Source organism: Impatiens glandulifera, chromosome 7 (genome assembly GCF_907164915.1).
Source record: "Impatiens glandulifera chromosome 7, dImpGla2.1, whole genome shotgun sequence".
Taxonomy (NCBI): domain Eukaryota; kingdom Viridiplantae; phylum Streptophyta; class Magnoliopsida; order Ericales; family Balsaminaceae; genus Impatiens; species Impatiens glandulifera.
In genome coordinates, this window is record NC_061868.1 from 29,456,289 (window position 1) to 29,469,010 (window position 12,722).

General features: G+C 31.9%; 2 protein-coding genes across 2 annotated transcripts; both read right to left on the reverse strand.

Moving 5' to 3' along the window:
• Positions 1–5,811: 5,811 nt before the first annotated feature.
• On the reverse strand, positions 5,812–6,947 carry LOC124945653 (60S ribosomal protein L24). The gene is made up of 4 exons (XM_047486121.1): positions 6,827–6,947; positions 6,578–6,679; positions 6,206–6,354; positions 5,812–6,098 (listed from the first exon to the last, which is right to left on the reverse strand). Exons 1-4 carry the CDS (start codon positions 6,908–6,910, stop codon positions 5,942–5,944), a joined length of 492 nt encoding a protein of 163 aa, XP_047342077.1. The 5' UTR covers positions 6,911–6,947; the 3' UTR covers positions 5,812–5,941.
• Positions 6,948–8,182: 1,235 nt separating this feature from the next.
• On the reverse strand, positions 8,183–11,942 carry LOC124945657 (E3 ubiquitin-protein ligase XBAT33-like). Its single transcript, XM_047486128.1, has 10 exons — positions 11,550–11,942; positions 11,408–11,467; positions 11,097–11,168; positions 10,796–10,968; positions 10,539–10,699; positions 10,408–10,466; positions 10,270–10,316; positions 9,951–10,094; positions 9,042–9,133; positions 8,183–8,956 (listed from the first exon to the last, which is right to left on the reverse strand). The coding sequence occupies exons 1-10, from the start codon at positions 11,724–11,726 to the stop codon at positions 8,415–8,417; spliced, it is 1,527 nt and encodes a 508-aa protein (XP_047342084.1). The 5' UTR covers positions 11,727–11,942; the 3' UTR covers positions 8,183–8,414.
• Between the last annotated feature and the right edge of the window lie 780 nt (positions 11,943–12,722).

Here is a 12,722-nt window from a genome sequence, read left to right on the forward strand (position 1 = left end):
TGCACGTCTAACTACGTCTGTTAGACTACACGTCTAACTATGTATCTGTTAGAATGCACGTCTAACTACGTATCCGTTAGACTGCACATCTACCTACATATCTGTTAGACTGCACGTCTAACTACGTATCTGTTAGACTACACGTCTAACTACGTATTTGTTAGACTGCACGTCTAACTACGTATCTGTTAGTCTGCACATCTAACTACGTCTGTTAGACTACACGTCTAACTACGTATCCGTTAGACTACACGTCTAACTACGTATCTATCAGACTGCACGTCTAACTACGTATCTATTAGACTGCATGTCTAACTACGTATCTGTTAGACTGCACGTCTAACTACGTATCTATTAGACTGCACGTCTAACTACGTATGTTAGACTGCACGTCTAACTACGTCTGTTAGACTACACGTCTAACTCAATGCATTTAATGGCCAATCAGTCTAATGAACCTCATTTAGACTTAGTCTAATATAACATGTTTTTGATACACCTGCACTAGAAAACGATTAGACGGCATAGATTAAGTTTTATACACACTCATCATCAAAATTCCAATAGTCAAAAAACTTTGGCACTTAGTCAAAATAATTTGACCCAACACAAAGTTTTTTCTTAAAGTATTGTTTTGGCCTTCTAACGATAGATTGGGATTATTTAACTAATGCATTAAATAATTTTGTTTGATATTGATTTATAAAAAATAAGTTATTGATGAAATTTATATATATATAATAACGTTTAATTTGAATTTGCTTCATTTGTCAGGTCGAGTACTATAGTTAATTTGAATATATATGTGCTAGTAAATAGGGTCGGATCATAGATTGATCTGAGTGATGCCCATGCGTTCTCCCAATATTTTTCGTCTCGTCCCTAGCTCGTTGTGTTCTCCCAATACATACTCTTTTGCATTACAATCAACCAAAAAGTTAATTAATTGAATTTTTTTTACTAAGAAGAGAAAATATATATGAATTTATTATTAGATAAAAATAAATTAAATAGATTAAAAATAATTTAAAAAAAATAATTTGGGGCTTATTTTTTAAACGGGATGGGTTGGGTTGTGTGTCCGTCGGGTCGTAACCGGCCATATTCAGGTCAATCATGGACCCGGTTTTTTGAGGCAGAATCGGGTCCGGTTCGGGTCCCTCAAAACCTAACATTTTTCTATGCCTAGTGGCATCGAGTATAGACCTACCTACATGACAAACACTAAAGACAAGAAAACATTTTGTTGTTATTTTGTTTCGTTTTTTTCTAAATGTACTCGTGGGCGCCTATCTATAATATATGATATATGCATGTATTTATATAATTATAGTAGGCACGTAAACAAACCTTCGGCGTGACGATCGATGAATATAAGTGATCTGGTTGTTTGGTTTAATTAAATCAAAAGAGAATGTTAGCTCCCCATCTCAAGCTAAACCTATGATGTAAGAGATCATACTCTCAATTATGAATTTCATCCCCCGCTTTAGCGCTGCCTCTAAAAGGAAAACACGCTTGGAAGAGGGGATCGATCCTGAAATGTATGTCAAAACTCAAATAACATCACTCATGCATTTGGAACAGATCGTCATTCCTCATTGGCTAATCTTTGCACATAATATTATAGGTGTACAAATGACGTTTCATAAAACACATCATGCACTATCTCAAAACAAAGGGCGTTGTGCCCAAGGTTAGAACCAATGCACGTAGAAAGGCGAAGGTGGGTGATGTACCCTCTTTTGCCCTTATTTTTTGTCTTTTAGATTTTTTTTTGACGTGTAAAAGAATATTTTAAAATGGCCAAGAGTTTATTTAGAGCTAAGCCTCAATGACTATCCCTGTAGAGTCGCTAGAAAAACTGTAATGTCTAAAAACGATCGACATCTTAAAACATTATTCGACTTGATATTTTTCGCCACATAACTTACCTTCCTCTCCAATCCCGAGTGGGACGAAGAATCAAAATTATTGGCTAAATTAGAGTCTAACTTAATGTGAATTTTATTAAATCTCGTGGCTTACCTTCCTCTCAAACCTCATAAAAAGAAACGAAAATTGCAGATTATGTGCGGGGAACAGTCACCCTCTGAATGTATTGCGGAACCTAACGTTCTCAAAAAAAATTAACTCATATATGAATTTTTTTTGAAATAATTCGTTGGCTCAAGTTATTTAAAATTATAAATTGGTTGGTAAAAATGAGTTTTCACAAAAGTATTTTAATTTTTCGTATTTGTGATGTTAACAAATAACCGCTCAATATGCATGTTCAACTAGACATGCTTCAGTTTGCTCTATTGTACATGAAACAAAATTCAAATGATTATATGGTTGTGTTATTTGATAATCACTTATTTTCTGATATGAGACTCCGAAAAAGAGAATAATAATAAATTAGAAGAAAATGATATTTAACACTCAATATAATAAAAATGCTATATTTTAGTTCAAACTAAAAACAAAAATACTAAAGATATTTGTGATTATAAATCTACTTAAACATATCTTCTAGTTAATGTTCAAAAATTCACCATAATCAAAAAGTTAAACATAATAAAAATAAAAACTTTGTTAATGTATCTGACCAAGTTTTTTAATGTGATAACGTCTAAATTAGAATATGACACAAAATTTGTTCTCAAATGTATAATAATAGTTTAAATTTAACAATACTCCTCAGTTGGACAAAAATGTGTAGCGTATACCCGATACCTGTAGGTACCGATGGTCAATTCGGGTATTTTAAATCGAGTTCGGGATTAAAGATGAGGAGTGATAATAATTACCCGATTCGATTCGGGGTCGGGAATGAGAAGCGTACAAAACCCAAACCCGATACCAAAATATTAATATATATATATATATATTTATTAAAATTTAAAATGAATTTTCAAATTTTAGACCATTACAAATTTAAATTAAATATATTATTTATGTAAATTAGGTTACCTATATCACACTCCACTTCAACATCATTTTAATTTATCTTTTTCATAATTTTTAATCTTCATTTTTTTTTAACAAAATATTTTCTCACTCTGTACTTACTATTCACTTTTATTTTTAACTTCAACAATATTTTAACTTTCCCATCTTCTCTATTTTTTTTAACTTTCCTTCTTGTTTTTGTCAACTTTCTTTACTTTCTTTTTTGTTTTTGTTGAACCTTATATGTAATAACAACAAGTTTTAACTTGTTCAGTATAACAATACAATGCAAGTAAGTAATATTTTTATTTCTGTTTTTAATATTTATTATATTTTGAAAATAATAAATATAAATTCATATTTTAATCGGGTAATGGGGTACTCGTCGGGATCGGGTACCTGACAAATCCGATATATGATACAAATAGAGATACTCGACAGGTTCAGAGTCGGGTAGTAAAATGTAAATCGAGTTCGGGGATATGAACTTCACTCCCCGACAGGTAGAATTACTCGTTCCATGTTGTAATCAAAATCACAAATGAAAGAACTATTATCAAGAAAATATAAGTAAAATTGACTAATAGGCTTTGTCTGGTTCGGACCCATTAAGATTAAATGAGACCAGTGGCGGACCCAGAAATGTTTTCTCGGGGGGGCCAAGGCCAAATATATGGTAACGTAACATTTTTTGGTGATCAATTAAATACATTTTTTAATTAAAATTTACTCGATAATTACATAAAAATACTAACAAACACAATTACAAAATACTAATAAACACAATCACTAAATTATTCTTGTTCATGAGTCGGTTCAAAAGAAGACAAATTTATTTTACGAGATTCTATTTGTTGAAAATATTACAATATTTGGCTCATTTTCAATTGTTGAGAAAATATCTTTCTCAACATATACAACTAAACTATCATTCATCTATTCATCTCCCATTCGATTACGCAAATCAATCTTCACGGTCTTCATTGCAGAAAAAAAACTCTTTCAACGGATGCAGTTGCAACTGATAAAACTAAAGCCAACTCTATCAATCGATAAACCAATGAAAAGACTATATGTTTTTCTGTTGCAATCAATTTTTGAGCAAGAATTCCCAAGTCTTCAATTTAAGAAAATTGAGGATCATCCCGCAAATTAAATAAGTAAGCCCGAAGTTGTTGTTCCAAAAATAAATAATCATTGCCTGTGAAATTTTTGGGATAAAGTTTGGCAAGACGAATGAGTTTACGAATATCAAATTGGGAGAATGAATTTCTAGGAGGAAGACATGATATGCAGCCAAATAATTCTGTATTAAATTCTGAAAAACGATTATTCATTTATTGCATAATCAAGTCAACAACCTAACATTAAATAATAAATAATAACTATTAATAAATAATAAATAATAACTATTAATAGATAAAAAATAATTTTTATTATACCTGACAAAAGATTTCCACACGATAATGATGAAGATTAGTGATGAGTTCCCCTTTTCTTCTCCGCCTATCATTGCTATCAATTATCATATGCTTATTCATATCAAATATTAAGATCGAATGTAATTGACAAAAACTGTTAATTTGGTCCAAAATATCATGTCATCCATCTTCTCTAAATTTTTATAATTGATTTTTCGAACTCGAAATCAATGACATGGCTTGAACTATATTTTGCTCTCCTCTTTGTAGGCAAAGTGACAACTCACTTGTAATTCCCAATAAATTTTTCATCAAATGCAACACAAAAACAAATTCATAAAAAATTAACTATATAAAAAAGATATGAAAATCTAATTTAATAGATTTTAGCCTAACTATTTTGAAAATATAAATTTTTAAAATTAAGAAATATAAAACAAACACTATTATTATTTTAATATATGTTAAAATGAATTAAAGATGAGGCCAGGTGATTTTAATATATGTTAAAATGAATTAAAGTATATGTTAAAATGAATTAAAGATGAGGCCAGGGTTTGATCACCTGACCTCATCTTCAGAGTTCAATTATCAAACCAACTGGGCTAAGAGATACTTGTCAAATATATATATAAAAAATATTTTATCTTAAGGTTGGGGGAGGCTCGGGCCCCCCAAGGCCCCCCTTGTAGGTCCGCCACTGAATGAGACTATGAGGTCATTTAAATGATAATATAAAATAAAATAATAACAAAATAAAATGAGCTATTAAGTATATATCAAAATATTCTCTTTATGAATCTTATTTCTTTGTGAGGAGTGAAGTTATTATTGATATAAAATATTTAATTTTCTCTACACTTTTATCATTCTATCATGTAAGTTTTTTTTAATAAATTTGTAAAGTTAAATATATCAACTAAAATGTGTTATAATTAGAGACAAAAGTGTTATATTTGAGTTTTAATTCTTATGTACATCAATTTTATATATATATATATATATATATTTACGGATATAATTGAAAAACTTATTAAGAATTCAAAATTTGTTTTTATAAATTTACTTATTTCCTTCTGTACAATCATACAGCTCATGGATTTTGGCCAGTTTTTATTTTAACTAATAAAAAATATATTATTTTAAAAAATAAATATAATATTTTAGTATTGATGAAGAGTATTTTAGAAACTAATAAATTATTTAAATAATTCAATAATGAGTTATTCAAATAACCATTATTGAACACTATCTTCTTTCAAGATTGGTATATCACAACAGATTTTGAAGTATAACAATAGGCTAATTAATATTGGGATGAAAAAATAAGATTAAAAATCATCATCCCTTGTAAATACTTTATTTTTTGAACCTAACTCAAATATACATACAAGTTTGACTGTCTAAAATTTAAACCTTGATAATATAAGAAAGATAATAAAATGCACTTTAAAAAAACAAAAGAACAGACACTAAATTGTTTAAAATTCAACATCCAATACATATAATTAAAACTTGTGTTTGAGAAATTTGCATGCAAAACATTAGAAAAATCCATCACAATTACAAGATGCTAAATATAGCTTTCAGCGCTTTCCACCTCCGCCAACCAACTTTGGTCCCTTGGGCATGGACCCTTTCTGGAAGCTAGCTTTACCTTGTGACTTTTGAGATTTGGCCGTCACCTCGGCTTTCTTTGCCTTCTTCTCGTCCTTGGTTTTCTTAATCCTCTCCTTTATTTCGCTGAAGTATGTATGAGAAGAACCGTTGTCTTAATTTCAAGCATAGAAGAGACAACTACTTGTGATGTAAACTAAAATGATATATAATACTATTTTGTAGTAAATTACCGAAGAGCTGCCTCTCTAGCAGCATCACGAACTTCAGGCTTCTCTGCTCTCTTCTTCTGTATGACTTCCAAAGTAGCACCCACAATTGACCTGGAGTAAGGTTTCTTGGTGGCGCGACGTCTTTTCTTTACTGCTTCAGCAGCAATATCCTGTTAAAGGTTTTTTAATTCGACAAAACTCAAAAATACAATGGAAACTGTATTTTGTCACAATAAAAGCTACAATTTAAAAGTCATTTAATCACTTTTTTAGTACAAGATTGTTTTCTAGAAAATCTACAAATCATAAAATGTGATAATAAATAGACCCTTACAAACTTAGTTTATGCAGGCCTCTGAGAAATGAAAGGCACGTTAAACTAAATCAATTCACCTTCTTATGTTGCTTCCTGTACATTGCTGTCCAAGTAAGCTTTGAAGGCTTCAGCCGGTTGTGGAAGTATCTCTTGCATTTGGAGTTAGCAAATAGGAAAACCTGTGTGAAAAGGATAAGAGTTGTTAAACAACCAGGAAATAAAACACTTCAATTGAAAGAAAATGCAACCCACTAAAAGCCAGCATAGCCATATGAACTGAGATCAATATCAAAAGACGTATCATATGATATAAGGTAAAGTCTTGCCTGCGAGTCTGAGCGGATAAATCTGATACCCCTTCCAGGATAGATCTTAGCACCGCTAAAACGGCATAGCTCAGTTCTGAACATCAAACATTACAGAGGGATTTATATGATAAAGTAATTCCAGAACGAATCAAACAAGAAAAAATAACTACCCAAAAATATAGGGACTTAAGAGCACTATGATTGAAACCCACAAATAGAATCAATAACATAGAAAATAAGATGTAAGAAGGATCCAAAAGCTGAAGAAATGTAACTGTAAGTGCCAAGGACAAACCAAACATATTTGCTGTCTGTGAATAAGAAGTACAGCAATGAACAAAAAGTGTTTTTCAAATTTATTGTGCAAGTGGTAATCTGAACAGCATACAGTTCCACAAACAATGAATCAATTTTTTATCATTAATCAATCTGATAGAAGCAAGATTGATAAAATCAGGGAAAGGTAAGAAAAATCATTTAGTAATTGCTGTTATCCATATTCCAGTTTTCTGTTCATATTCAATTAGTTCACTTCATGATAATCAAACATAAAACCCATATTTGTTAGCTAGAATTCGTGACAAAGGGTATTACAATGAACACCTGTTATAACACACAGAGAACGGCGGCGGGATTTCATATTCCCAGATCTAGAATTCCGAGATTAACGAGATTTAAGAATCAGCACAAAACTTGATCTATCAGAATTTAGATCAGACTCCGTTTGCTTAAAGTAAAGAAGAATAGAAAATATCTCCCTCCAATTTCATCTATCTCTTATATGACAAAATGAAAGCTCGAGAAGATGCATAATAAGCCGACAATGATACAAACAAACATATTGAATTGAGTTAAACGTTCAAACACGGAAATAGTAATGAAGTCTACGTACTTGAGAACCATGGCGGCAGCTCCTTTCTTCGATTGTAGACAGAAACCCTAAACTCGTCAATACCCTTGTTTCATGTTTTTTTTTTTATAATTTATTCTTTATATACTAGGAGGAAAAACCCAATCATACTAAACACTCGTACTCATTGCATGGATTCTTAAACAAAAGCGTTTCAAATATAATCGAACCCGTAAAATTTTGTGTCATTGTTCCCGCTTACACTTTTAGTATGGATTCTTAAACACAAAGCGTTTCAGATATAATCGAACTCGTGAGGAGATTCAATTGCACGCACAAAAAACAATACAAACATCTAACCAAGTTAGTGAAGTAAAGAGGATAAAAAACAATTCTTTCAAGATTTTCCAATATTACTCCTGAAATTAAATAAAGAACATATATATATATACATAAATTCAGATTGTTATCCGGTTCAAACTCAAATTGTAGGTTCATTTTAGAATCTGTTGATTGACTGACTAATCCAAACACAAGTTCATCTAAAAAAATTAAAAACCAATGTATGATTTGATACCCATCACCATTTACAACCAATTTATAGCTCAACACCATCACAACTTCTTTACTAGATATATATATATATAGAAATATATTATTATATATTGATGAAATAAGAAACAAATTACCCACAACTCTGCGATTTCTCCAACCAAAAAAAGGAAGGAAAAAAAAAAACAAAAGAGCTAGTCATGGTTAAGCACTTATTTCTGCATTGCACTGATGCTCTCTGCTGCAACTTCTTCTGCCCCAAAACATATTGGTACAGCTGACTTTGTCTAACCTCATCCCACCTTGGTGAACCTCATCATTCATTCTGGCAGGTTCTGATCTTTGAGACGATTCATCACTCATTTCAACTTCATGCCTTTCGCAAGAGAGGAATGGAGCATCACTGCAAGTGCACATGGGTACAGAAACAGAAGGAAACGGGCTGCATGTAACCGGGCAGAAAATATCAGGAGAAACTGAAGCTACCCGTTGTTTTCTAAACCGGTTTGTTGAGGCATTGGCTTCTGATATATTATTATTATTATTAACCATGCATGGGTTACAGAGGCTAAGAGACATAGGAACCTCCTTGGCTGGAGAACCGGGCAACTTCTTGAAAGATACAATGCCACGACGACACAGAGGACATGGGATGGACCCCGGTGGGCCCCGCGATTCGGATGGGACGATGCTGCTTGTCGAACACAGATAGAGAGCACATCTCACGCAAAGCTTATGCCCACATCCTGGACACAAAACAGTTCAAAAATCTTTTTATTTCTTTTTTCTTTCTTACAATGAAGAGAGGAGAAGAAAGAATGTTAATTAAACCTTCTGCAGCCACTGTGCATATCCTCTCTAAGCAAACAGAACATATATCAGCTTCATCAGAACAATTGGTAGAACAATTCAAACCATAGTCTCTGCAGAATTGATGGAAGAAGAAGAATTAGAAACATAAATGCAATTCTTATGTTCTGCATCACTAATGATACTACTTTCCGAATTATTATCAGCCTTCTCAATACCAATTCATCGTGACCTCATTGGTTTAGTTGTTGAATAAAAACCAAAGTCAGTCACTACTTGGTATAGATACAGTTTATTGTTGAAACATAAATAAATTTTATGAACCTTAGGTGACTAAATTTAGTATCCAAACATTTCTGTATCTGAAAACATATCCAGATACATAAACAATAAGTGTTTCCGTATAGGGCACCATGAAATCAAGGGATGGCTCTTCCAAAATGATGAATTCATATAGCTGGACACAAATGCTAATATTATAGTGTAAATATTGTGAAATGGCTTCAAAAATTTTGATTAAGTTTAAGTGCTGTAAAGTGAATTGTGATAACCTTAATTCAGCAAAAAAAAAGGATAGCCTTAAGATTTGTATTATGAAAGTATTTTTTGTATTAATAGAGTTGCCGTGGGCTACTTATTATACCTATTTGGAAACACTTCCTGTTTATGGATCTGGATCTGAAATCAGATCAAATAAGAAACCACTTATTTTTTTTAATGTGTTTGGACTAAGTTTTGGTTCCAAAAGCGATCTTATCTGAATCCACATCAAAAAGTGATTCCAAATAGGGCTAAGTATTTACTAAATTCTTTGTGTAGGTGGAAATCAGATTATATAGTCTCACAAACACTTTCTCAGAAGTCAGAATCACATGGACCAACACTTGCTTGTAAAACCCACCACATATTTCAAATGCAATTTATAACTACCTTGCTATGTTCAACACACTCATAAGAGGCAAGGCCAAATAATTGGAAGGAGGAAACACTGGGACTGCTGGGATAGTATTCGGGTCTAGCAATGGTTCAAGCCAATGGCGGCCCCACATCTTCGCTACATCAACTGGGAGGGACCTGTAAGTTTTGCATAGTAAATTTTTTAAAACAAGTTACAATGGGCAGTCTTTATTTTAAAATATAGAAACATATAACTGTTAGATAACTCAACATAAGGAATTAGCTTCAACCAGCCTACGGATAAATATTATATTACTCAATGTTTTTCTCAAAAAATAATTTAATAATTTACCCGCTGCTGTTTACGGTGGATCTACTGGCACCTTTTGCTAGGAGGATCTGTAAATATAATAAATTTCAAAATGAAATCACTCAAATTCCACCTATATATGGTCGAAAGACAATAAGAGCTTAAAACCATAAAACTTGCCTGACAACATTTCAAATTTCCTCCACGGGCAGCATAATGCAAAGGGGTACTTCCAGAGCCTGCAAAGATGAATTTAGTTACTTGCCCATCTATGGTAAAATGAAACGAGAGCCAAGTAATATGAAACAGACCGATCAAGTCCACGGATGATCCATATGGAAATGTTGCTGCCAATACATTTGCATGAAGATCAAGTAGGAGCTGAACACAGTCAAAATATCCATTTAATGCAGCCATATGGAGAGCAGTAATCCCACCGTCAGCACTTCTGTTCACAAACTTTGACAATGCGCTGCATTAAGAAGTGCAAATTAGCACACAAATAAAAAATAATAATAATCACAAAGGAATTGAATTTCAGAATCAGGGTAATTGCAAAAACGAGCACCTGTGGTTGCCCATCACAATGGTATCATCTCTGCTTTCATAATTTGAATTTATGGAAACAAAGGGCGTGCTTGGAGTGAAATCGGCCAAAACAAGCCTCATACACCTAACATGCCCATTCACTGCAGCAAAATGAAGAGCTGTCCTTCCACTGAGGTAATCAGGTCTTGTAACCTATATTATTAAAGAAATAGGACAAGTAAAAATGAATCAAGAAACCCAATAAAAGGTTTCTATGATTTTGAAAGAAGAAAAAAACCCTGATAAATCTTAAGATAAATAAATATAAGAGGCAAACTCACATTGCATTTAAAAAGGAGGAGAGTTTGCACAACTTCCCAATGACCATATATGCAGGCTTGCATCAGTGCCGTCTACAAACACAGTTCCAATCAAACAAACAAAAAATCAAACTATTAACAAGAAAACTACCATTAACAAATCTTTCAAGCTTCAATTCCTACAAACTAATAAAAATAAATTCAAACCATTACCAGGCAAGGCAATCTACAACTTAACATGACAGATTGATCTAAAATTGAACAAATAAACAAAAGCATAAAAGAAAGAGAAACGAGGCAAATGATAATGATGCAATAGGAAATGATTGTACCTGCCCACAATAATTTCTTGAATTCACATCGGCTCCATTCTCCAGCAATAAAGCAACAATCTACAAAGGCCGATAAACACAAGAAATACGCATAAAGAAGGAGATTTGATGAGAACCCTATATGGGATAGTTGTAAAGGAACCTCATTGTGCCCTTTAGCGGCGGCAAAGTGCAGAGGAGAGTTGAGGCCACCGAAGGTAGAGTACTTTGCGAAATAAGGGTTGCAATCAAGCAGCATCTTTGCTTCCACGAGATCGCCATCTCTGGCCGCCGAGACCAATCTCTCGCCCGACGCCGAGCATCCGAACGAATTACCCATCTCTCCCCTTCTTCCGCAAAGCCCCTTCTCGCCTTTGTTTCTCTTTTTCTCTCTCTCTCTCTGTCTACTATTGATTTGGGTCAATGAAATAAAATGGAAACTTAGAATTAGGTCAACTTTCGGTTAAACCAGAATCAAAATTGAGATAGCAAGAAGGGGACGGGGATAGATCAAAATCAGAGAAATGCGATGAGATAGAAGAGACAAACGACAAAAGGAAAGTGGTTGAATCCGTAAATTAGGGGCTTTAGATTCCTCATTTACGCAGACTTCTATTTTTAGATGATTTTAGATTTTGTTTTCATTTTTAAATCACCCTTAAGCTTTTATAATATATTTAAATGATTTATTTATCACCACAAAATAATAATAGGATGGCTTTCAATAACCTTTTACTGAGAAATGCAACTTTTTTTCTTATAAAATTCATTTTGCAACCATTTCACAATAAAAATTGGAACTCTTTATTATTGTGAAAAAGCAGAAGATAAAAACTTCATACAAAATTAATTACAATATTTTAAAATTTGTAACATGTTAAATATAAATTTTTGCAATTCTTATAATCACTTTTTATAAATTGCTAAATAAATTGTAGAGTATAAAAGAAAATGAAAATTTCAATATTTTTGGTTCATATTATGTTCAAATTAGGCTTATTTGATCATAATTCCAATTATTATGATTCACAAATGTATATATAGAAACGTTAAATCTAGAGCTAGATTTAGGTATAGGAAAAAAAATTAAATTTATTTAAATATTATTATTTTTAAATATCTTATTTGAATATTAATTTATATAAAATAATATTTTAGAATATAAATTAATAAATTTAATAATATTTATTTATTCAAACTCAGTTATATTATCACTTTGGTCCAATCTTAAATCATAATATAATATAAAATAATTTAAATTATAACTCAAAAAATATGTTATATCATATTTTTTTAATTGAATTATAATTTGATTTTAAAATAAGAAGATATCAAT

Coding starts and splice junctions, on each gene's coding strand:
- LOC124945657 (XM_047486128.1), bottom strand. CDS start 11,726: ATGGGTAATTCGTTCGGATGCTCGGCGTCGGGCGAGAGATTGGTCTCG. Junction 11,169..11,407: donor CAAGAAATTATTGTGGGCAG/GTACAATCATTT, acceptor CTGTGTTTGTAG/ACGGCACTGATGCAAGCCTG. Junction 10,700..10,795: donor ATTGTGATGGGCAACCACAG/GTGCTCGTTTTT, acceptor TTCTTAATGCAG/CGCATTGTCAAAGTTTGTGA.
- LOC124945653 (XM_047486121.1), bottom strand. CDS start 6,910: ATGTTCAGAACTGAGCTATGCCGTTTTAGCGGTGCTAAGATCTATCCT. Junction 6,355..6,577: donor ACAGGAAGCAACATAAGAAG/GTGAATTGATTT, acceptor AACCTTTAACAG/GATATTGCTGCTGAAGCAGT. Junction 6,099..6,205: donor GCTAGAGAGGCAGCTCTTCG/GTAATTTACTAC, acceptor TACATACTTCAG/CGAAATAAAGGAGAGGATTA.